Genomic DNA, 26,390 nt, shown 5'->3' on the forward strand with positions numbered 1-26,390 from the left:
TTTTCCCCATTATCCATTTGTCCAGTAGTATTTTCTTTTAATTGGTCACATAACAAACAAACACACACCCTCTCTTGTTTTGTTCTTTAATTCTTTTGTTCTCGTGTCAAGTGTAGCATGGGGTTTGGCTACAGTCAGTCGTGTCTGGCAGCTCGGGTGATTAAGGGTTTCATGTTGAACATTTCTTACCTTGGTTTTGTTTTGTTTTTTTGGTAGAATTGACTCATTCAATGTCATGTGACTGAATCTGGCATACAGACAAGTGAATAATAAATGTGCATGCTTCTTTGTTTGGATTGAAAACTATCAAATGAAGTATAATAAATAATAATTGTGCAGGTTTAGGATGGCATAATTCTCTCTCCAGATCCACATGCTCTCAGAAGAGGAGCCAGCCGCCATGTGCTCCTCCTCTGCTGGGCATGAGCAGGCTTTGGCTCAACTTTCCCTGTCGAGAGGGAACTGATCACTGTTTCTACTCAGAGAGAAAGTGCTGTTTTGACAGCATCCTCGAATGAAAGCCGCAGTCTGTGGACACGCAGAATACGTCCAGAATTTAACGAATGCTTTTAACACAAAAGTGTTCAGTCACAGCTTTGCCAGTTTTGAAGCCCTACTTTCAAACTACTTCATTCTAACATAATGTAAAAATGTGTAAAAGATTCCTGGATGAGGTCCTTTTGATTGTATTTGCACTTCTCATCCTAACGCCTTGCTTTCCTAGAAAGCGTGTGTGGATATCATAGACTAGTTCCGAATGCTGCTTTCTTCTTTCTGCTTCATTCCCGTGGGATGTTTTGTTGCTGTAATTAAACTGTATGCAGATCTGATGCTCCTCTGGAGTTCAAACAGACATTCAGAGAGGAGGAAAGTGTATGAGATATTCCTGCATCCTACACATGAAGCCTCTGCTTGAATCATTCATGAGGTCAAATATGAAATCGTCTCACATTATTCTGGCCAAGATCTGCCCATTTGGACAGGAACAGAACGTGAGACCTGAATCTTTATCATGACAATCATAGGTAGGTCAATGATAAGAAGGAAAAACTTTAGATAATGACCCAGGAATTATATTTTGTCCCCAAAAGATTGTACGATTTTAAAATGTGTGTACACTTTTCAAACACAAATGATACTGTATGTATAGATTATTTCACAGCTATTTCTCTGAAATGAAAGTGGAACAGACTAAACTATTTTTATAGCTCTCAATAAGAAATGCAAACAATATTAAAATGTTGGCTGATAATCATTACGTTATGCACAATTACCAATAAATGGCCAATTTTTGATATCTATAAAATTTCAGCACACTAACTCACAAAAATTACAAACAGTTGTTCCAAGTGCTGTGAATGTAGGCATCACAACATTATAATGTACAGAATGAAAGACAGATTGATGTTGAAATATTGAGATCTACAAAATATACGTTGAAGCGTTTACTGAAGGCAAAGTTACCTAACTGGAAATATTGGTGGATAAGAACATGCACCGTTAATTATCCAATATCAGCTAATATATGTACAATACTTGCTGATACTGATCAATTTAAATATAAGAAACCCACTAATATCAGCTGATAATTGGTATGGTGGCAGTATATAGTACACCTCTAAATCTCATCATCTTATGATTAAGTGTCCATTGTGTAGCGACCTTGTCTGTCAGCCAATCGGATTAGAGCTTTTGCCGTTTTTGAGACGGCTATTGAGCTTATAATTACAATTCCACATCTGAAACTTAAATTATTAAACCTGCCTGCTCATAATTTGTTTTATTTCAGCCAGTCATGGTGTGTTTCTAGCATTAGTATGCGCTTTGAATTATAGATTCAGATGAAATCAGACTGAGGTGATGGATTTCTCACAGTGGATCTGTGAATTACTGCCTAGAGCAAGGCATGTTTGGAAGAATTGCAGGTCTCGAATTGCCTCATTATTCCAGAGATGTTGTTATTATTATTATTATTATTATTATCATAAACCACCTCAAGACACCCAGAGTTGTGCGTGAAAGTCTTATTGCGCTCAAAAGTGGAATCTCATTTGGCCGTTTCTCCAATAAACTGCATTATTAGCATGCGTAGTGTATGCATGCCTCAGGGGCAGCGCTGCGTGGTTGTTTGGCTCGTGATCGTGTGAACGAGAGTAAATCTGCTGGTGATCTTCTGGGTAACATCTCTGAGCAGGACCAGGACGGCCTGTGTTCTCCGAGTCTGTTGGGCAGCTCGCATCGGCTGTGTGAAATGTAAATGAATCGATCTCAACATTGGCTCTCTTCAGAATGGGAGGAGCACCTCCTCTCCCCTTCTCTCTCTCTCTCTCTGTGTGTGTGTCTGACTCTACCAGTCACTGACGTGTTGCTCCCAGGGAAACTCGCTCTGTATCCACACACTCCGGCGAGCGATGCGGGAGGAAGCAGCTTCGCTCGTGTCTTGAAGGCAGGGACGTTTGTGTGCTGTTCTGCTGTGCTCGTCTGTTGGTTTCACTCTTCTCCAGTCCGCTGCCTCCTCACACGCTCGATCTCCTCTCTCGCTCCGCGCGTGTGTGTGAGGGCTCTAAGCGCAGGAGATGATCGGGGTGAACAGTGTTCAGGGCACGGGGAAGGTCCGCATGCGGCCCGGCGGGTCCGTGAAGTACGGCAGGGAGGAGTCGCTCAGGCGTCAGCCACAGCACCGCTCCAAGTCCCTCAAAGTGTCCAATTCTGCCGAATTCAACACCGGACTGCCCAAGAAGGAGAAGGTAACCAGCCTGGCGTTTGCTGTGGTGTTTGTGTGCCTGGAATGGAGATGATTTCTTGGGCATTGTGATGCTGTATTAACATAATCTCTGTGGTTATTGGACTCTGGTGTTTTTGAACGCAGCTGTTCTGCACGCGCACTAACGCTCTTCAGATAGCGCTGCTGTTAAGTGCGGCTCTGGTGCTGTGTTCAGTGTGTCTGCGGCACTGGACGCAATACTTGCACTCCACACAATACTGCATTTCCCACTGGATGAGACATGTCTGTGTTCTTACACTGGAGTTATGTCTGTACCTCACTAAACCATGATAGGTGGCTTTTTTGCTGTTATTGAATGACATGCATGCTGTTGTTAACATCTGTTATTGTGACGGCATTAACGTGTCACCTTGACCCGGGTTAACAGCGTCTCTCTCTCTGCCTTATTGGTCACTGTGTTTGATTTATGATTCACAGATATGGTCATGCCAGCGTAACCCGCTCCCTACTTCACACCCGTGTGTTTTCTGTTCGGTCTGATGTGTGTGTTGTCCTGCGGGCGGCATCCCGCTGCCACTGACACACACAGCTCATGTGCGAGGAACATGGCTTTGTGTTTGTACACACATGAACATTGGCACTTCTCACTGTGGGTGAACTAACATGGGGACGTTACTACACACGCATACAGTAAACGGCTGTGCTAATTGTTTGTGCATTGGTTGCAATTCCTTTAAAGAAAACTGATGATTTAGCTGGATTTAGAGGCTTAAGTGATACGAGTTGGAGCATATTGGAGTTTATGGCTATATTTGAAAAATGTTGTACTGTATAGCTTTTGTTAAGTAATCACTGATTCAGATTTGTTTGAGTGTATGTACATATGATATATGTATATACACACACAAATTGCAATATTATTTCTATTTAAGATTTTATAATTGTGTTTAATTGTATTTGGAATAGATTTGATATCATTGTGAGCATGTTGCTCCTGTAGACGTACAGTACAGTATAGAGTTGGCAGGGAGCAGTGTGGGAGACGGCGAGAGGGCGATGGGATCGGAAAGCTATATGTCGGACTGGAGCGACGCCCACGCTGCTAATGACTCCGACAGATTTTTTTGAAACATGGTATTACTATTTTTTACATGCATCAGATCACATTTTTTCTGTCATTTAAAATTATACGTCACTAGTGCCAAACAGAAAGACAAAATAATATTTTCAAACAAGTTTCAATTCAATGCGTACACACTTAATCATTCAAACTCACGCTATTGGTTTGGTCTCAAACAAACATGTCAGTGTTTTGGAAACGCCACATTGTTTACGCTCTTCCAGAAATCAGTCTAATTAGTTTTATTATTTAAATATAAAATATAGTTGACACTATTTTCTGATTTAGCTAATTGTCTGTCCTAAAGTGCCTTACAGTACAGTATGCATGCATTATCCTTGGCAACTTAAAACCTTCCAGTTCCAGACTAGCTAATTAACCACTAGGCCACATCACCCCCTATTGCACATGGGTAACGCCGGGTTCACACTGAACGATTTCACCCAGGATTTGGCCGTCTGAGACTAATTTTGTGAATCCTAAAAGATTCTTCGGATGCTTGGCCAAAATCTGATCCTAGACCAAAATCTGTTCACCGACAGCCGATTAATGACCATTGTGATCAAACTTTCCCCCTGATGAAGATCTGCCTGTGTGAGAAGGTTTGAGGCTCAGTCCTGCAGTGTGACTTCTCCTGCGCCAGACGTCAACCCAGAGACCAATAGGAGCGCAGAACCTGATGACGCAATTAGTGACACAACAACAAACCAACACTCGCTGGAGATAGTTTTTGCTTGCTGGCCACCATGTCTATCCCGCATGGAAACGCTGCACTATTGAGCACACTCCATTTAGAAAGATAAATATGAATATTAAATTAAAACAATGGCTGGAATGTAGCTTCAAGTATTTGTCGGTGAAGTAAACGCTGCTTCAGATTTTTTGTGTAATTATTCAAGTCAACAGTCAAAAAGAACGAAGAAATCTGTTTCCTGCAAGTATTATTGTTTTGATTAATATTAGATATATCTAATGCAAAGATTGAATATTCTGACTAGTGCTAGGCATTTGTGTTTACATAGTATATGTGTGTACTGTGTATAATTATTTTGTATACGCACATATGCATATTTAAATATTTGCATGTATACTGTTTTTTTTTTTTAAATAATTTAGATTATATATAAATAACACATTTTTCTTAAATATATATACATGCATATGTGCGTATACAAAATAATTATACATAGTACACACACATATACTATGTAAACACAAACTTTTATTTTGGATGCGATTAATGACTGCCCAGCACTAATTGTGACGCATTGCATGATCTACAACACTGAACTGGTTTGGCATTGAAACCTCGCACGAGCCAGAAGTGCGTTTGATCATCCACATCAGTGTTCGCGATCACGTGTGCACGTAGACATACATGCGTTCAAAAGCAGCCGTGTGTCAGTCAGAAAGCACAGACTGGTTTCATGACGTTAGTGTTTTTGCACCAGTACGTCCCAGTACTACAAGGGAGTGTGTTGCAGACCACAGACATACGGTCATGACCCATCGTGTGTGGTCTCGCAGCGTCACGTAACATCAGTGTTATGAGAGATCCGCCGTTTGAGTGTCTTCTCTGGGTCACATCAGTGTTACTTCATGTGAAAAGTGTATCAGATGACAGTCTGTCTATTGTATCTCGCATGCTCATGAATGTGGCGAAGCCCGTTGGTCATTTGAGACCTGCACGGGTGTGTGGCGTGGTTCTGAACGTGTGCATGTGCTCTGTGCCCTAATATCCATGCTAACAAATGAGATATCTGCAGCATTTTAAGGTTTAGCTGGACCTTTTCGCTCATACTTCACGCAGGAGTCTGGGTGTGCATTTGCATAAATACTGCAAATGAATTGTGTGACATTTTCACAATGAATTTCACTGATGGCACTGCATGAGAAAGATCCATTAGTGTCCAGAGGAGACAGTGTTTCATTATAACCGATTCGACAGCAGTGTTAATTTCGTTGACGAAAATAACGACGAAAATTATTCGTCAACGACATTTTTTCACAGACGAAAACGAGACGATAACTAAATAAAACCTAGTTTTGAATGACAAAGACTATGACGAAAATCTATTGACATTTTCGTCAACGAATAAAAACTAGACGAAAATGTTAGATAGTGACGATTTGGGAAGCGATCCGTCAGAACTGATGTCCTGCGTGTGTGGTAGATGCGCACATTTGTAGGCTACTGTAACGTGATCTACCCCGCGGTCATAAAACGTAAAAAAATGTGAACGTCTGGGAGAATGAGTAGAGCAGACATATCGATCTCTGAATAAGAGTGTCGATGCAAAAAAGAGCTCTATTCGGTGCGGTTTTCTGTGCGCACACACCTAACCCGAAGCGTGCAGTCATGCACAATACACCTACAGCGCGCGAGTAGGCTACTGAATTGAGCTCTCTTTCGTGTCTGAATGGAGAAATACACAACAGTATGTCTAAATGTCCTTTTTGGAGAGTATTCATGTAAACTATGCTGGTTATGTCTTAAACTGTGAGTGTGTCGGATGTGCATCAGTGCAATTGTATCCGCATGTCATTGGACATGATCCGACGTCTTAAAGTGACAGTGGCAATAAACCTAATGCGGTCCGTGTCCTTAATTTTGATCAAGCAACAAAAGAAAAAGAGAAAAGCTTTCACTGTTTGTTAATAGCTTTAATAAGGATTAATTATATTTAATTCATACAAATAAATATGTCTGCTTGAAAGAATAAAGAATGATGTGTAAGTAGTTATAAGGAATGAATATATCATTCATTGTAAAGAAGACTGTGTTGTACTTTAGGAAAAGTGGTTTTATTTCATTTTAAGATATTTTTTAAGTAACAGCAGTTAAATCTGTATCTGTATTGCATGTTCAAACTTAAAAATCATTCATATTAACAGGTTAATAGATGTTTTCTCCGGGAGTATATGGGTTTGGAAATTTTAGAGAAATTCTAAATTAACGCATTACAATTGAACTAAACCCATTATATTTTAGTCGACTAAATCTACTGTAGATTTAGTCGACTAAAATGTTATTGTATTTCGTCGACTAAAACTAGACTAAAACTAAAACAATTCAGATGACTAAAATATGACTAAAACTAAATGGCATTTTAGTCAAAAGACTAAGACTAAAACTAAATCAAAATTTGCTGACAAAATTAACACTGTTCGACAGTGGCTGACTTCATAATAACTCAGTGAGATGGTGTATTAAATTAAAGACCACACGCATCGTTCTGGTACGTTTTACACAGCCATGATGTTACAGTTGCACAGATCACACATAACAAGGGGCAGATCTCACATGTTAAGAACAGTTATTTCAGAAGGTTAAATGAATATCTTCTACGTCAGGTGAATATGAATTATATTAAAATTTGAATGCATACCATACTAAGCCTCTTTCTTTCCCTGTTTTTCTCCATGCAGGTGTTGTATAACTCCATCAAGAATGAGAAGCTGGAATGGGCCGTGTAAGTACTTACACATTCACCACCACCATTCATGTCTTTTAAAGCAGAAAAAAAAAGAGTTAACAGAAAAGTGTGGAGAAAAAGCAATGAATTGTGCTTTATAAGATCTGGAAATGTGCAGGCTGGCATTCCCATGAGCACATGCAATATTCACTGGCCCGCAGATCCTCCGCCAGCACCTTTCTAAAGCCTCAAGGCCTTACAAGGGGCGAAAGAAATGAGTGGTTTTATTTTTATCTCCATCATCGCTGGCTCTGGTGCCCGCAGCTCACCAATACACATCAAATACATGCTCCAATTAAGGCCCAAGTGTGTGATGGTGTGCTTTTCAGTCAAATGATTAGATTGGTGGCATTTGAGACATGAGCTGTAATTATGATCTTGAAAACATGACATTAGACTGACAGTGTGCCTCACTGATAACAGTCATAGAGCGAGACATCGTCCCATTGTGCCCAATCACAGCCAGCCCTCGCCAACTCTCTGCTCCAACCCAGGGCTGTGCGATATTGACAAAACATGATCTCTCTCTATATTTTCTGGGATTTTATCGATAACGATAATTAGACGATATTTTGCTGAGTGTGTTTATTGTGCTGGTACCTTGACAGGTTTGGGACTGCCATGGACTGTTGACTCAGTTCACAGCAGGGACAGAAATGATTTTTTCCAATATGTTTTAATTGATTTTTACCTTTTATGGGCATTTTTACTTTTATAAATCCATTTTTAAAAAACCTAATTATATGCATGCATCATCTTTTGTGTCAATTTCATAAATTAAATCAAATTAAATTATAATAATAAGACACAATAGGGCTGTTACCAATCAAATGAATTTAGGTATGAACAGAATTCATCTCTGCATTGCAGAGGAAACACAGGCTGCGTTTGAAGTGGCATTTAGATGCTTTTACACAGACCCGTTTAATGAAGCTCAGAGGTGACAAACGATTCATTCAAATGGCTGATTCATTCAGGAGCGAAGCATTTAACTGCATCTGTCTTAATCCATCTTAGTCATTGATTCAACTGATTCGTTCAAAAAGCTGCTTTGTTCAGTAAGGAAACGCCTGTGTGTCGCTCAGAGACGCAATTACAGTAATGTGGTTTTGTTTTGGACAATATTTGTTGGCGAAATAGAGCAAAAACAGGCAATATGGCAAATATTAAGTCACTTAATATTAACTTCTTGTTTATTAAACTTCAAATCTAAAATCAATATCACATTTGTCATCTTGCTGAAAACTGCACTCTTCGTGTGATACTTATAAACTATATTAAATGATATAAATATAGAGTAAATCAGTCTAAATGCGCACCTGCTCTAGTCTAATCTTCAAGACTACATCACGTAGTGAATGCATGCGCTCTATGGGTGTGTGTGAGGGATATACTGGATAATGTCAGATCGCACATCGTTAAAACAACAATTACGATATTATCGCAGACGATATATATATCACACACCCCTACTCCAACCACAAACCAGATCTCGCTCTGCCTGAGCCGGAGGAAACGATCCGAACCTTCAAACCCATCTCTGTTGCTGAAACATGGAGTGGACTGCAGTTATTTGCAGATTAAATATTAAGTGATATCATGTTTGAATATATTGTTTATTTAAGCAATACGCCCTAAGAAACCATTGTACCAAGAAACCAAAGCACTAAACATTAAAACATGCACTGTTTTTAACGTATAAACACAAGATAAGAATACAAAACATATACATATATGATTGTGTAAACAAAAAAATAAAAATGCCAATTATGCTGCGATTATTTAGTATTGAACCTGGAATGTTTCTTTAAATCAACTTTTCCGCCAAGCAGTGTTTAGCAGAATGGTTGCCAAACAACACCCCGACCACAGTGGTGCAGTAACACTGAGTTAATGAGGGCACAGGTGTGTGTTTATAGAGGATTTTACAACAGCTGCAAACATCACATCGAATATTTTGCAAAGAGGGAATTTGGTTAGAAATAAAACTGTTTCAATGCCTCAAGCCAGACAAGGATGAAATAAATTAAATGTTTGGATGAACCCTTGCTATTTGTTGAAGATTTAAAAATGTAACCGTTGTAGAGATCTTGAAATTAGGCACATTTATTGAAAAGGGTCTGAACATTTTTAATTTTGTTCAACCCTTGAACTCACACTTTTGAAACTTGTTTGGTCCACATTCAGTTTTTTACTGGGATTCTTTGGATCTTTGCATTTAAAAAAACAACAACACCAATTTTGTCCAGTATGCACAAATTTGGCTAAAAGGTTCTTTAGCGCAAACCTCACAAAAGTTACAGTCTGTGTTTTATTTTTTTCAAAATTGTTGCTCCGCAATGCCCTCATGAACAGGAGATGAGGCATATTGAAATGGTACTTAGTAAAGGTTATTGCCATCTTACCCTGAATGTACCCGACCAGTCAGGGCACAACACCACCTACTGCCCCAGAAGCTCAGTGAAGATGGTTAACACATGAGTGATTACAGTACAGTAGTGAGTGATTACAGTAGTGATTACACATGAGTGATTACAGTAGTGAGTGATTACAGTACAGTAGTGAGTGATTACAGTAGTGATTACAGATGAGTGATTACAGTAGTGAGTGATTACAGTAGTGAGTGATTACAGATGAGTGATTACAGTAGTGAGTGATTACACATGAGTGATTACACAAGTGATTACAGTAGTGAGTGATTACAGTAGTGAGTGATTACATGAGTGATTACAGTAGTGATTACACATGAGTGATTACAGTAGTGAGTGATTACAGTAGTGAGTGATTACATGAGTGATTACAGTAGTGAGTGATACAGTAGTGATTACAGTAGTGATTACACATGAGTGATTACAGTAGTGATTACACATGAGTGATTACAGTATTGATTACAGTAGTGATTACACACGAGTGATTACAGTAGTGATTACAGTAGTGATTACACATGAGTGATTACAGTAGTGAGTGATTACAGTAATGAGTGATTACAGTAGTGATTACACATGAGTGATTACAGTAGTGAGTGATTACAGTAATGAGTGATTACAGTAGTGATTACACATGAGTGATTACAGTAGTGATTACAGTAGTGATTACACATGAGTGATTACAGTAGTGAGTGATTACAGTAATGAGTGATTACAGTAGTGATTACACATGAGTGATTACAGTAGTGAGTGATTACAGTAATGAGTGATTACAGTAGTGATTACACATGAGTGATTACAGTAGTGAGTGATTACAGTAGTGATTACACGAGTGATTACAGTAGCGAGTGATTACAGTAGTGATTGCACGAGTGATTACAGTAGTGAGTGATTACAGTAGTGAGTGATTACAGTAGTGAGTGATTACAGATGAGTGATTACAGTAGTGAGTGATTACACATGAGTGATTACAGTAGTGAGTGATTACAGCAATGAGTGATTACAGTAGTGAGATTACACATGAGTGATTACAGTAGTGAGTGATTACAGTAGTGATTACAGTAGTGAGTGATTACAGTAGTGAGTGATTACAGTAGTGAGTGATTACAGTAGTGAGTGATTACAGTAGTGATTACAGTAGTGAGTGATTACAGTAGTGAGTGATTACAGTAGTGAGTGATTACAGTAGTGATTACAGTAGTGAGTGATTACAGTAGTGAGTGATTACAGTAGTGAGTGATTACAGTAGTGATTACAGTAGTGAGTGATTACAGTAGCGATTACACATGAGTGATTACAGTAGTGATTACACATGAGTGATTACAGTAGTGATTACACATGAGTGATTATGGTAGTGATTACACATGAGTGATTACAGTAGTGAGTGATTACTGTAGCGATTACAAATGAGTGATTACAGTAGGCACGTCAAGTTGTGAGAGTGGTCTCTTTAGATTTCTATGGCCCAAGTTAATTCACTAATAATAAAGTGAGTGATTACAGTAGTGATTACAGTAGTGAGTGATTACAGTAGTGAGTGATTACAGTAGTGAGTGATTACAGTAGTGATTACAGTAGTGAGTGATTACAGTAGTGAGTGATTACAGTAGTGAGTGATTACAGTAGTGATTACAGTAGTGAGTGATTACAGTAGCGATTACACATGAGTGACATGAGTGATTACAGTAGTGATTACACATGAGTGATTACAGTAGTGATTACACATGAGTGATTATAGTAGTGATTACACATGAGTGATTACAGTAGTGAGTGATTACAGTAGTGATTACAGTAGTGAGTGATTACAGTAGTGAGTGATTACAGTAGTGAGTGATTACAGTAGTGATTACAGTAGTGAGTGATTACAGTAGTGAGTGATTACAGTAGTGAGTGATTACAGTAGTGATTACAGTAGTGAGTGATTACAGTAGCGATTACACATGAGTGACATGAGTGATTACAGTAGTGATTACACATGAGTGATTACAGTAGTGATTACACATGAGTGATTATAGTAGTGATTACACATGAGTGATTACAGTAGTGAGTGATTACTGTAGCGATTACAAATGAGTGATTACAGTAGGCACGTCAAGTTGTGAGAGTGGTCTCTTTAGATTTCTATGGCCCAAGTTAATTCACTAATAATAAATAAATATTCACTAATAATCAATAAATCAAAAAAAAAAAAAATGAACTCCCGCACACTATCAGTACTTGCAAATGAGTATCAAAATTTTATTAGCAACGTTTCGGTCTCACGACCTTCATCAGGCATATACAAATATTCAAACTCAATCCCATTTAAAATAATCACATGACAAATCAACGCACAGATCCATTTGTAACCAATTAGGCTCAATGACTGAATACATAATGAACACCACATCATCATAAACAGGTGCAAACATAATAATGAAAAAAAAATAATAATAATAATTTAAAAATCCACCACACTTCTTACTGTACGTTCACACCGCCGCCGATTTGAGCTTCCAAAGCGGCCGGAAGTCATTCCTTTTCAATGGAAGCTGGCTTTTCTCAGCTGCAAGGAGCATCAAATCCATCGGCGTCGCGTTTTGGGCGTGTTGAGCGTCAATCAGAAAGTTGAAAGAAGCTCAACTTTATGGTAATGAGCTGTGACGCGGTTCAGCGGCAAGCAGCGGCAAAACGCCAGCAACCAATCGGAATATAGACGTCCTTCGCGCTGGCTGATTCCAGGGGAAACATACGATATAAACTTTAGTTCCTACCAAAACATTAGTTCCGAGAAAATGGAAGAGAAGCTAATAATCGCCGTTGCTGGGTTTCCTATCATTTATGACATGACTTTGTTTGCTTATAGGGACCGCATGAGCGCAACTTTTATTTGAAATATTTACGAACGCTCGTTTTAAAGCGGGAATGCAATTCATTTGCTCACGGTGACACTGATTTGACCGCAAATAATAATAATAGCTAACTATTCTTTTTTTCCCGACCAAATGTGACCAAAACGGTTATAAAAATGCTGTCGTTATAAAAGGTTTCTTCAATGTATTGCTTGTTTTTTTCTGTTTATTACATTTCATGTTGTGACACTTCTCTTCTCCCTGCTACGTCAGAGCGTCCAAAGCGTCAACAAGCTTCCCCGTACTTTTTGACAAGCGTCCTTGACAGGGCGGCCAGAGCTTCTTTGACGCTCAAGTCGGTGGCGGGGTGAACATACAGTTAGAACCGGCAGACAGGGTTGGTAACATTACAAGTAACACAAGTTATGTAATCAGATTACTTTTTTCAACTAATAAAGTAACACATTACTTTTAAAATTTACACACAAAAAATCTGTTATGCATACAAGTAAGACAAGTGACTGTTTTCTCATGTATTGACTGACAGCTCTATTGTCCCCATGTTGGGAGAAGCGTGAGTGCAGAGGCGTGTGTGTGAAAACATGAGTATTGTAGTTCTAGACTAAATGTGAACATCCGTTTACTCATCTCACTTGCACAAAAACACATTCAGTGTTCCTCAAAATGACTAAAAACGTAAAAAAGCAAACTCTAATTATTACGCAAACCTGCAATAATTAAATGCGTTAAATTAGACAAATATACTTTTGTATTTAATCTCACTTTATTAACCAACGTCTTCGCTGCTGACCTTCCATGAATGAATGAATGAATGAATGAGGCATTTATATAGCGCTTTCATATGTACTACTGTACACCCAAAGCGCTTTACAATCATATCAGGGGTTCTCTCCTCAGCCAGCACCAGTGTGAGCATCCACTGGGATGATGCGACGGCAGCCACAGTACAACAGCGCCAGTGCGCTCACCACACACCAGCTATAGTTGGAGAGGAGAGAGAGTGATAGAGCCAATTCAGTGGATGGGGATTATTAGGAGGCCATGATTGGCAGGGGCCAATGGGTGGAATGTGGCCAGGGCACCGGGGTTACACCCCTACTCTTTACGAGAAGGGCCATGGGATTTTTAATGACCACAGAGAGTCAGGGCCTCGGTTTAACGTCTCATCTGAAGGACGGTGCTCTTTGACAGTATAGTGTCCCCGTCACTATACTGGGGCGTTAGGACCCACACAGACCACAGGGTGAGCGCCCCCTGCTGGCCTCACTAACACCTCTTCCAGCAGAAACCTGGTTTTCTCAGGAGGTCTCCCATCCAGGTACTGACCAGGCTCAGCCCTGCTTAGCTTCAGTGGGACACCAGTCTTGGGCTACAGGGTGATATGGCTGGTGGCAAGGGTTCCATGATCGAATGCAGCCATATCAATAAGCAAAAATCACTTTAGCAATAAAAACACAAATGTGATGTTTATCTAAAGTAAGAGTGCTGAACTGTCTTCTCCTGCATCCTATTCTTCTGTGATCCAGAATGGCAGAGCAACTGAAAGGTTTGTTTGAGCGGCGCCCTCTACTGTACAGACGTGAACTCACATTTCCCTCAGCCTGAGGCTTAATCATTTCACTTAAGGTGTGAAAGGGCTGTTACATTTTACCCGGGAAATCCAGAGTTATCGCGAGAGCACAAATTGAAATTGCTCAGCGAGTCACTCTGGCATTGAGTTATGATGCTCATTAACTGCCCTTGTAGCCGAGCTGCACCAATCACATCGCTGTATCTGATATAGCGGGCCAGAGGCGAGATGACGACAGCGCTGCGACGTCGAAGTCATTAGTAAACATTGCAAGATGGCGATGGATGAACACCAGTTGTTGGAAACGGCTTTGGCCGCTGCAATGAACGAGTTAGACTTGGCTTTGTATCTAAAAGAGGAACAGAAGACGGCGCTCGAGTCGGTCCTTTGCAAGAAGGACTTTTTGCTGTTTTGCCGACCGAATACGGCAAGAGTGTAATCTACCAGTTAGCGCTGCTGGTAGCGAAGCGTATGGGGCGTATTGCTGTGATTGGTTGTAGTGTTATCCAATTGCGTGCAGTGAGATTTTCAAATGCATGCGTGGTGCCGCCCCTCGAGCTGGGCGATTTACATTACTCAATGCCAGACCCTTAATCTTTCAGATTTGGGTCTGGATTTCCAGGCTAGTTACATTTACCAAAAATGTACAGTGTGTGTGTGTGTGTGTGTGTGGTTAAAAAACAAACAAGCAAGCCCAGTCCAGGAGAGAAAAAGTGACGCTAAAGTAACATAACGCATTACTTTCCCTAAAAAGTAACTAACATAACTAGTTACCTTTTAGCGAGTAACGCAATATTGAAAAGCATTACTTCTAAAAACGTTCCCCAATAGGGCTGCAACGATTAAATCGATAATAGAAATAGTCGACAATGAATTTCATTGTCGAAGTTGTCGCCAGACATCTCTCTTCATTAACGTTACAATCTCTGCCGAGAGTCGCACGTGCGTATTAGCTTCTCTGCTGAGCGATAACATACAGAAATGGCGGCGTCCAACGCAGCAGCTGCGCGTACCAAAACATCTAAAGTTTGGGAGCATTTTAGCCTGGATACGGCGAATAAAAAGATTACCTGCATGGTTTGCAAAGCAGTCCTTGCGTATCACGGCAGCACCTCGGTGATGCACGTCGGACAGTTGAATGAAACGGAGTTTGACTCGCCTCGGTAAGATTTAAATAACATGGAAGCCAATACGTTTTGTTTTGGATGTACATTGTACATTTTATAAGCGTATTTTCGGTAAAAAAAAAAAGGATTTAACGTTATGTCCGACTGTGCCTGACAAAAGTATTTTAAATTACTGTTTTATTGCTGCTAATGTGCCTGCCCCTGGTTTACAGGAAGAAAATGTTTACTTGATTTTAATTTATTTTTTCTTATAAAACAAATGTGCCTGTTCTTTATAAAATAAAATGATAGAGTTTCTTTATTTATGTATTTATGTCTATACTGACCGAGCACTGTGCCTAATTGGTTTTAGACAGGGCATTTTTATTTACTTTTAGTATGAATCGGCCTATCAGCAGCAAAGTTCAATAAAATATGCATTTTTCATTGAAGTACCCCCTTCTTTCTTGTGTTTACTATCATTTTTCACAGAATTAAAGCAATCTCATGCTAAATTTTAGAAAAATGTAATAATTAGTCGACTAGTCGTTAGTTGCAGCAGAACACCAGAAAATACCGTAACGGACTGTTATTATATAACCTCTCAGTCGAGAGCACTGTGGTGAAAGTATGTGCACTCTCCGTGCGACATCATTTCCGTCTTCAGCAGGGTCCGTCCACTGTCGTGTGCAGCCCAATGTCTGTGTCCACGCGAACAACAGCACATGTGCAAGTGACTTGAGCGACAAAGTCCACTGGAGCGCCTCTTTCCACGCTCCCGGCCAACGGAGTACACTTTGAAAAACTGTGTAAACTGTGCGCGAGACGGAGCGTAACGCGGAAAATGAAGTATACCCTGGCCTTCAGGATGATTTTAAGAGATGGAACAGACCCAAACAGCGGCGCATATCAGTCCCTCACCCCCAGTCCAATGGAGATGTCTCTATCTCACCAATCTCAGCCAGTCAGCTGGATCTATAAGGGCTGCAAACAGGCCAAGAGCAACACACAGCCACAAGCCCATAATGCCTAGCGACTCCCCTGCTGCCAACCAACAAATATGGCTAGCCGTCTTCGTTTACAAATCTTATGAGTTTTGAGAATATATTTTAACTAGGGCTGTCAGTTAAACGCGTTATTAACGGCGTTAACGCAAACCCATTTTAACGGCGTTAATTTTTTTATCGCGCGATTAACGGTCTTTTTGGCCTAGCAAACTTTGTAGTTTTTTTTTCACATGCTTTTGCAACAGGACGCCGCATGCGGGCCGCTGCGCTATGAAACCCATTCATTTCAATGGCTTGCGGCGCGCGAGGACGTTTTGAAAGCGCAAGCGGATCTAGCTAGACCGGAAACAAAACAACAGGCACGCCGCACACACTTGTTTGGGCTTGCGAGCCGGATGCGCGAGCGCGAATCTCTCTGCTCGCGCGCGGAATATAATGTCCCGAGCACGAATCTCTCTGCTCGAGTCGCGCGCGCTCTCAGATACACGCTGCTCTTGTAAGAATTTTCTCTGGGCTCACTCAGAGAATATGCCTGCACTTAAAACGTGTTCAGTGCAATCGCGAATCTCTCCTCTTCCCCAGCTAACAATTTTAGGTTATAAGAATGTTTTCATAACGTTCCCATTAAGTTATAAAAACGTTATTTCTGAATGTTATAGGAACGTTCAAAACGTCCAGTTTTGAGTGGATGACGAGCGTGAGACGCCGAAATGGATGCCAATAAGATTCTGAATGGAAAGTTTACTTTTAAAAAGTTGCCAAATGGTTCCATTGACAAGACCAAAGTGATCTGTGTGTTTTGTCGTTGTGAACTGAGCTATCATCATCGCAGCACGTCCAGTCTGAATACCACTTGATGATGGCCAGCACACACACACACACACACACAGCTGATGCGAATTCTCCGCCCCCTCGTCAATATCAGGACCTCGTCAGTATTTATTTCACCCTTTTAGTGATGGACAGTGTTATATTGTGTGAGAGATTATTTGCTCCAAGTGATAATGTTTTAGTGTGAAATTGAACAGTATATGCCAATATTGTTTTCAATAAAAAACATTTGCACAAAGCAAGCCGATCCACTTTTCCATGTTGATAAGAGCATTAAAATGAGAAAAAAATAATGGGACAAAAAGAAATCAAGAGACATTTAGAATAGATAAAAATGTGCGATTAAATGTGATTAATCGCGAGTTAACTATGACATTAATGCGATTAATCGCGATTAAATATTTTAATCGTTTGACAGCACTAATTTTAACATCTAAAGTAATTTCATTACGTTTTCAGATATTTCATATTGTCTTGGGGTAAAATGGACACAAATGCATCTTTCATTTCTTTGGTGTTCAAGGTTACAATTATACATTGTTCACGTGTGAAATAGCCTTTGCCCTCCAACAACGGTGCAACTCTTTCTGATTGCTTTGCTTTACAAGCAGCACTTATTCAGTCTGGCACTAAATCAGAGTGAAAGAGCCAGTGGAAACACATGCAACCTGTGAACTTTTGGTCAATAGCTGTAAATAATCGACTCATTTAAAAATGTTTGCTGCTGTATTTTATATTGTATTAGAAAATCATAAACTAATGCAAATGAAACCGCTAGCGTCAGATGTAGGAAATGTATCGTCAGTTCCAATTGATATTTTAATAGATTGTCAACATTATCTGCTGATGGTTTAATATGTAAAGTATTTCTTTGTGTATGTTGCGCAGACGTGTTTCCAGCCCTATTTCATTAGATGGTTTTATTTAAATGTGCAAAAGTGCGGCCGATTCCGATGTGTTCCTAAAGGCTGTTCATTTGTCTTCTTGCTGAAATAATCTGTCTCCATCATCATAAATCTGGGTTTTTATAGTGTTTTCTAGAGTACGTAGAGACTGAGCACTAAACGGAGAGAGGGAGAATGACAGGACCTGTTGTAATGTGAAGTTGAAATGAGGGTGAAATGAATTGTTTTCTGATCTGAAGTATGTTGATGGTTTATTTTGCGAGTAGGTAAATCCCATCTGCCGGTTAATGGTGTGATTCAGCTCGAGTAAGTGCAGGAGAACTTCTAAAAGGGTTATTTTATGCGCGAGCTGCTGTGAGTCCGTCTGCAGGCTGAGACTGCGTTGACTCGTTGCCTAAATCAGTGTTTATTAATGTTTCCTTTTGTCAGCTTTTCTTTTGAAGAATATTCTGTGTACGTAAAGGGCATCTTTGAGCATTTATACTCCTCCTGACACTCGGCTAATGTCACAAAGGAAATAGTGGTCTCGAGCTTCAAACATATGATTGCAAGCTGAGGTAAATGGCTGCTATTGGGATTATTAGTTTCCTAGCAACGTGACTGACAGAAGCTCAAACCTTCAGGACAGAGTCCGGCACAGTGCTCGCGTTTACTTCGTCCCTTCATCTCCTCAACCGTTAATATATAGAGACGCGGGGGGGAAGTGTCCGTTTAGTGGCATGTGCCCAGTTGCTCTTCAAGGTGTGACCTCTGATGGTCACATGATTAAAGCTGTCTGTCTTTAATCTTCTCCTCCTGCTGTGTGAAACAAAGAGAAGGAACCCAGATTTGCCACTGCTGTCTTCTACGTTTAGATGCACTTAGATTAAAACTTAATGGATATTTCACCCAAAAAACGATTTGCATCTACTGTGGTACACAAGTTTTGAAGAACTGGTTGCAGTAAATGAATGGGCATAGAAGCTCTCAAGCCTTGAAAAGGATCTAAAACACCTTAAGAGTAGTTTATACAAGCTTCTTCAGAAGCCTCTACTCAGAACAGACCTAAACTAAAGTCAGTACATGCACTGCTGTTCAAGAGCCGCTTCTGCTCACCAAGCCTGCATGTATTTGATACAAATACAGTAAATACTGAGAAATATTATGACAATTTAAAATGTTTCTATGTGAATTTAAATATAGTAAAGTGTAATTTATTCCTGTGATCAAAGCTGAATTTTCAGCATCATTACTCCAGTGTCACATGATCCTTCAGGCAAGAAACATTTATGATTATTATCATATTTATCATTATTATATTATCAGGATTCTTTAATGAATAGAAAGTTTTAATGAACAGCATTTATTTGAAATAGAAATCTTTAAAAATTAGGGCTGTCAAAATAACGCGTTAATTTCGATTAATTAATCTGAGAAGAAATGACGCGTTAAAAAAAATAACGCAGATTAATCCATTCCGGTTTGACCTTTGCGGAGCCGTTCTAGCCGTAGCCACCATTCGTGTAAAAAGGAGGGAGACAAGAACGCGCTGCTTGGATCATTGTTTGGAACATTTACTTATAACAAACGGAGTTCGTCAACTCTAAAGTACCACATCAATGCAAAGCATCCAGGAGTGTGTGCGTGAGTCGGTGAGTGTGTCTGAGAGAAAGCGCGCTTGTGTGTGTGTGTGTGTGTGTGTTGTAACTTTTCACGCGCTCTCACGTCACACAACCATTTTCTCACGCACAGAAAAATCGCGCACCAAAGAGAGGACACGGAAACAGACAAGACAGAGCACGTTACTTATGATATCAAAAAAATCTTAGATTCTGTCAATTTTATTACGAAAATCAAACAATAAATACCGTTGGCGCTTGTAAATGTGACATGAGTCATGACAGATCCCATAGCGGCACGTGAACCGATCATCTCTAGCTAATAGTAAATTAACACGAATGACCAATGTTGAAAGATACAGTCGGGCAGCCTAAAACTTACCGAAATGTATATCCCTCGATCAATCAGTGTTTTTCAACCGAGAAAAGAGGTCAATAAAACAGCTGGAGAACAGTTGTGTCACATAACATTTAGCCTAAGTTACATCAGGAAAGCCATTTCATGACCATATGATAGCACGTTATAGTTGGCTATAAAAAAAGAGCTATAGAGAGTTTTTCTAAATTTATGTAGCCTACTACTATATTACATATGTATTATATTTTTACTTATCAAAGTTGTTATTTGTAATAAACATGCATTATATTTAATTTGAGCTATTTTTAACCTTATACTACCAGCTGATATGGCTCTCTGTATTTTTACAGCATTGGGTGAGATTTTTTTTTTCTTGAGAAAAATGAATGCCTATCTTGTGTACCTAATATTTATCCAAATGAGTCAATATTGCATCAAATCACAAGAATTAAATTAAATTGAAATCGTGAAATTTGTGTCAAGCAATAATAATAAAAACGTAGCTTACCAGAAACCATGTAAACATTGTAAGATTGTGTATGCGATTAATTTAGATTAATTAATTACAGAGTATGTAATTAATTAGATTAAATTTTTTTATCGATTGACAGCCCTATTAAAAATATATGTCTTACTAACCACAAACTTTTGAACGGTAGTATACATTCATCATGCATCAAAGGTTAATCACAAAAACAAATTTTAAGTGTTAAAGTTGGAAATAACAATATAAATGACGCACACGGGGATTCTCTTAGAATTATTATCTTTGCATTATCTGTATGTGTTATTTTGGGACTCAATTTACTATTTTGCTAATCAAAATAATCGTGCAAACATGGCCAGAAAATGGACCATTATCTATAATATAATCTTTTTTATACAAAATTCAGTTTAGTGTGTTAATTGCAGCAGGCATATAGCTGACTTTGGTGAATAAGTTGCTGTAAAAGAGCTCATGAATTACATTTACAATGACTTGGGGTGTGTTCACACTGGGCAGGTTTGGTTGGGTTAAAGCGAACTCTGGTGCGATTGCTCTGTTAGTGCGGTTCATTTGAATAAGTGTGAACACTGCCATCTGAACCCTAGTTTACGCCAAACAAGCGAACCGAGACTGAAGAGATGGGTCTGGGTCCGCTTCCAAACTAACTCTGGTGCGGTTCCACTGAAATATGAACACAACACAGGTCAAAGACATGTGAACGAACCAAAAACAGGACATGATGTCATGAGATGCCACCCTAAAAAGGACACATCTGTCGCGATGTTGGCCATCACAGTTCGGACCGAGATCTCAGCTGGTCATATGTGCAGGCACACGCAGCGAGCGAATTAAGCCCAGAGCACAGCATTGGTTTAGATGCTCAGTTAGTACAGTCGCAAAATTTACTTCATAAAAGCTGACCAATCAGGTTGTGAGCATATCCCTGAGCCTTTAGGTTCGGCGTGACAAATGCTAATGTGAACGCTAAACAGACCAGGACTAAATGTTTTTTGGCTCCGAACCAAGCAAACCGATCTACACACCCTTAACTACACATGGCGCAGCACTATATCTGGTTGAGTTGTAATAAGTAAATTGTAAACTGAAATGCACACCAGTTTCATCCCAACTCTATTATTGGGAGTATTTACATTTGGTTACTTAATGCGTTTCTATCGATCGGACAGGTCTCTGGTCATAAAACACCAAGTGTAAAATCCTGCCAAGACTCTTTCGGGATAGACAGGAGGATGGATAGATGTGTAAGAGCGCTGCCATGCATGCATGAGTGAGCAGTCATGATGGAGGGACTGTGCAACACTAACTGCCATATGGGGAGCGTTGCACAAGTGAACTCTGTAATAGCTGCATACGTGCATTTAGATCCATTTTGTGGAGAAACATCTATGTGACCTAGCATAAATTGGACTGTGCAAACCAATCAGACGCATGAATTGTCTTTATTTGTTTTTTGCTGTCATTTAAATGCATGCAAAAGAGACATTTAGATGCAGTCAACTGCTTTTTCCTGCAAATGACAGATGAGTCAGTGTGTTTATGTGGGGATTCCTGCAGTGGTGTTAAATAACGGCAGACTCCCACACACCAGACCATCAATCTTTTACATTAATGCACACAAGTTGTATTTCCACACGTACATCGTACAGAACCTGTTCAAACTCTCACTATAGATACTTTATAGATGGTCAGGGCTATGGAAGAGTTGTCATGCATGCATTGATGGGATGTGTGTGTGTGTGTGTGTGTGTTGTAGTGATGGAGATGAGCTGAAGAAGTCTCTGTCCGAGCTGGCCGATAAGAACCACCACTCTCACACTAAGAGCATCAGTCGCATCAGCAGCGGCAGTAACCCGTTCCTGGACATCGCACACGACCCCAACGCTGCCGTCTACAGAACCGGCTTCCTGACACGCAAAATACACGCCGACATGGACGGCAAGAAAAGTAAGATCCAATCCAGAGTTCTGAAGTTTGTGCTGTTTCATCTCCAATACGATAACTGCATGTAAAGTGTATGATCCATGCAGCAAGATTTTGATACGGTAATACAGTAAAGTACTCTGAAACTGTATTGTTTAACGACTTTAACCGCATGATTTATTATTTTTAATTAAAGTTTAAAACACCATGATAAAAAGCAGTTTGACTAAACATTTATTTTGCTAAAAAGCTGGACAGGTCGTTTGAATGACTTTGAAGCATTTTGATGTATTAATTCTGTGTAATTAAAAGCCTTTTTCATATATTTATGACTCTCCACAAGTCAAGCTTCTGGGTATGCAGGGAAAGAGCATTAAATAAATGCTGTGTAATGTGATCGAGGGTAAAGCAGGTGTGATTCAGTGCTTTGGCAAGCACACATGGTGAGATGGGATTTTGGCCGTAGTCTCTCATATATTATGCCCACTTATTTTTCCTTCCTAATGAGATTCTAGAGTCACTTGAAAACCTGCTGAGCTGTTCGTGTCTGTTTGAAGAGACGTAGCGATTTCAGCTCGTCCAGCAATGACCAATCTCAAATACGGACAGTTGATATGATCAAACGGAACGTTTAAGATGACTGAAAACTGTAAATATTTCTGGTTTTGTATTATATACACTACCGATCAAACTTTGGGATCAGTACAATGCGTTACATTCAGCATGAACGCATTAAATAATCAACAGTGACAGTAAAGATATTTATAACATTAATTATATAAAAGTTATTCTTTTGAACTTTCTATTCATCAAAGAATAAATAGAGAAAATTCAGCAAAAATTGTTTTCAACATTGATAATAATCATAAATGTTTCTTGAGCATCAGATCATCATATTAGAGTGATTTCTGAAGGATCATGTGACACTGAAGACTGGAGTAATGATGCTGAACATTCAGCTTTGATCACAGGAATACATTACATTTTTGATTATTTAAAAATAAATTGTTATAATATTTCACTGTTTTTACTGTATTTTTGATCAAATAAATGCAGATTTAGTGAGCAGAAGAGAACACATCTTGCTGACCCCAAACCTTTGAACAGTAGTGTGTGTACCCTGTCTAACCGGGTTAGATGTATAATAATATAGAGGCGGTGTTTGAACGTGTGTAACAGGGTAACTGTGATTTACTGGCCGGCTCTGGCAGAAGAGTTTATTGGGCACGCCACGCTCCAATGCCAGCCATGCCAGTGCGGTCCAATGAACGCATTACATCCAGGATAAAAACAGCAGGGCTTTAGTGATCTGATGCATCACATGCTGAGAGCATTCAGGCCAGGGTCCCAGAGGTGCCATCAGTGCGACGCGGCACACTTCTGAGAACCGTAAAGCACCCGGATGCTTCCCAAAGCTCCTAAAGCACTGCCGTAAATAAAGCTGTTCTGCAGAGACACCTTCACGGAGTCACTCGACAGGGAACATGCTAGTAATGCCCTTCAGAGCTGGAACAGAGCGCTGAAATGCTCATCTAGGTTTGACCCTTTCTAACACAACACCATGGAAAATACAGGACTAAAGGAACACATAAATATTACACATAAATATACGCAATGCTTGAGTGGAACACACAGTGAATGAGAACAGATTCTGTTGAGCTCCAAAAGCAGTACAAAACTAGTCCATCTTACTTTTACTACGATGTTGCTGATTGTGCATACGGTACTATCAGTGAATAACACCTTAGAGATAGCCTGGGTTTCCCCATACCCGATTTTATTCACGCTGCTAGGCAGTCTGGATACCATGGACCAGATTTTCGCCTCAGCGAGGGGACCAATCACAGAACGGGGAGGGAGCAGCAAGACGATGACGACGTCTATGCGACACACCGAAGCAGTTTGTTTATACCTATGGATCACACACGGCAGCAGACGCGAAGTTACCTTTCGATGCAGCTTTAGATACATACGCCATCGTGCACACATAAATCTCTGACCCATCGTCTTCTTCCTCGTCTAATGTCTGTTGCTCTACATACATCATCTGGTATAATCGAAACGATTGGCTATGAGCTACGTACAGGCCCATTTGATAGACATTCGTAGCGCCCAATAAACGGCTCTGGGCATTCGTAAACCACGCCTCAAATACGAGAAAATGAACATGTGATTCCCAGACCCTAGTCTCAATGTCAATGAGACGTGGTCTGACGTTAGCCAGGCTAGCTTAGAGATGCACCGATATGAACATTTTGGCCGATAACGATAACCGATAATTCTTTATATTTGAAAGCCGATAACCGATAAATTGGCTGATAAATCTAAATCCAAATTTTTATATAATTTTTGAGAGCCTGATTACAAGAACAAAAGTCTCACCATTAAAAGCCATGCACACAATTATAATGTTCTCATAATAATTCTATGTAGCCTATATGACAGATTTGTGATGCACTATTTTCCTTTTTTGAAGGGATTCCAATCATATTTCAAGCAAATCAAAAACATAATGTTGAACAGTGCGCGTCTGAAGAGTCTCAGCTGGAGGAAATAATACATTATTTATCGACTTTAATAGTTCTGCCTTATTTTCTCATCGGTCCGATAACGATAACGTTAAAAATGAACATATATCGACCGATGCCGGCTGATATATTGTGCATCCTTAATCTTAAATTTGAGTTTGTTCCTCACACAAAGCATAGGACTTTAGAAGACTTGAAAAATGGTGCATGAGTCATATATGGACTGCAGTTATGTTACTTTTATATCTTTTTATTTGTGGTTTTTGGAGTTTAACAGCCATGGTCACTGTGAACTGTTATTGAGTGGAAAAGAGTCGCATATCCTGTGAATATAAAAAGTCCACACCAGTTTTTGTGATGTAAATCATCAGATCATTTCAGAACTTTTGCATGTTTAATGTAAAATTACAACCTATGCGATGCCACTGAAAACCAGAATGCCACGTTTTGCATGTCCTGTGCACAGGTGTCCAGATCTGACTGGGTCATTCAAACATTGATCTGTCTTTACTGAAGTGTTTCTGCTGTGGGTTCAGATCGGTGTTTTGGGTCAGTCATGCTGAGGTGGGAGTTCTCTTCATGTTCAGCTCTCTGTCCGATGCCAGAAGGTTCTGGGCCAAAAGCTGACTGCTACGTGGAGCGACCCATGATTCCCCTCTCCTCCTTCACTGAAGCCGGCTACTGCACCATCATGCTTCACCAGGGGCAGCAATGCAGTTCACTTTCAATCTTTTCACATGGTTTTGGGAGAATGGATAAAGCTTTTTGCAGAGTTTAGTCAGGCTTGGGTGTTTTTTTTTTGTGTGTGTCAGAAAGTTTTGCATATTGCCATTCTGCCCAATAGCCAGACAGATGGAGAATATGGAGATACAGTCGAACCAAAAAATATTCAGTTTTTTTTTTTACTAGTGTGTGCAGGACACTATAGTTATATATAACTGTGACATATTATACCCAAAAATTCTTCATACAGCGACTACCAGTAAAATGTATAAAAATTTGGGACCAAAAATGATTCGGACACTTCGACCTGATCATGTTTTCCTGAAGTGTGTTTTCTGTAATTGCTAATGCTCTTTTTACACACACACTGAACAACATGAAGCATTGCTTGGTCACTGGTTGAGCTAAACTGGTATTATCTAATTGTGGAGTTAAATTGAACAGCTGACAGATATTCAACATAATTCATCTGTGAGAGTCTAACAGAAGGACGGACAAAACCAGTGAAATATCCACTGATCTGATCACTCTGAGTTCGTCATATTTCATCACCATTTTCTAAACTATAGCGAATAACTGTGATAATGTGAGAAATGGTGAAGGACTCTGAATAAATGTTGGTTTGACTGTAGGGAGCAACCAGTGCTTGCCAGAAAGAGCCGTCTTCTCATCAGTTTCGGCCCTGTTCTTGATCACGTGACTGTTGTGCCGCACTTCTCCACTTGAAGACTGTCTTC

General features: G+C 39.8%; 1 protein-coding gene across 7 annotated transcripts in view; it reads left to right on the forward strand.

Moving 5' to 3' along the window:
- psd3l (pleckstrin and Sec7 domain containing 3, like) overlaps positions 1–26,390 on the forward strand; it is a 146,494-nt gene that overhangs the window by 112,640 nt on the left and 7,464 nt on the right. For 6 of the 7 annotated variants that reach the window (XM_056265554.1, XM_056265552.1, XM_056265555.1 and 3 more), the window contains 2 exons: positions 7,275–7,318; positions 22,236–22,426. In XM_056265554.1, coding sequence (XP_056121529.1) covers positions 7,275–7,318; positions 22,236–22,426 — 235 coding nt within the window. Of the gene's footprint in view, positions 1–2,352; positions 2,748–7,274; positions 7,319–22,235; positions 22,427–26,390 lie in introns of those variants that run through there. The other variant, XM_056265559.1, reaches the window with a different exon arrangement.

The sequence above is a fragment of the Rhinichthys klamathensis genome, unplaced genomic scaffold (genome assembly GCF_029890125.1).
Source record: "Rhinichthys klamathensis goyatoka isolate OS25496 unplaced genomic scaffold, OSU_Roscu_1.1 h1tg000236l_1, whole genome shotgun sequence".
NCBI lineage: Eukaryota > Metazoa > Chordata > Actinopteri > Cypriniformes > Leuciscidae > Rhinichthys > Rhinichthys klamathensis.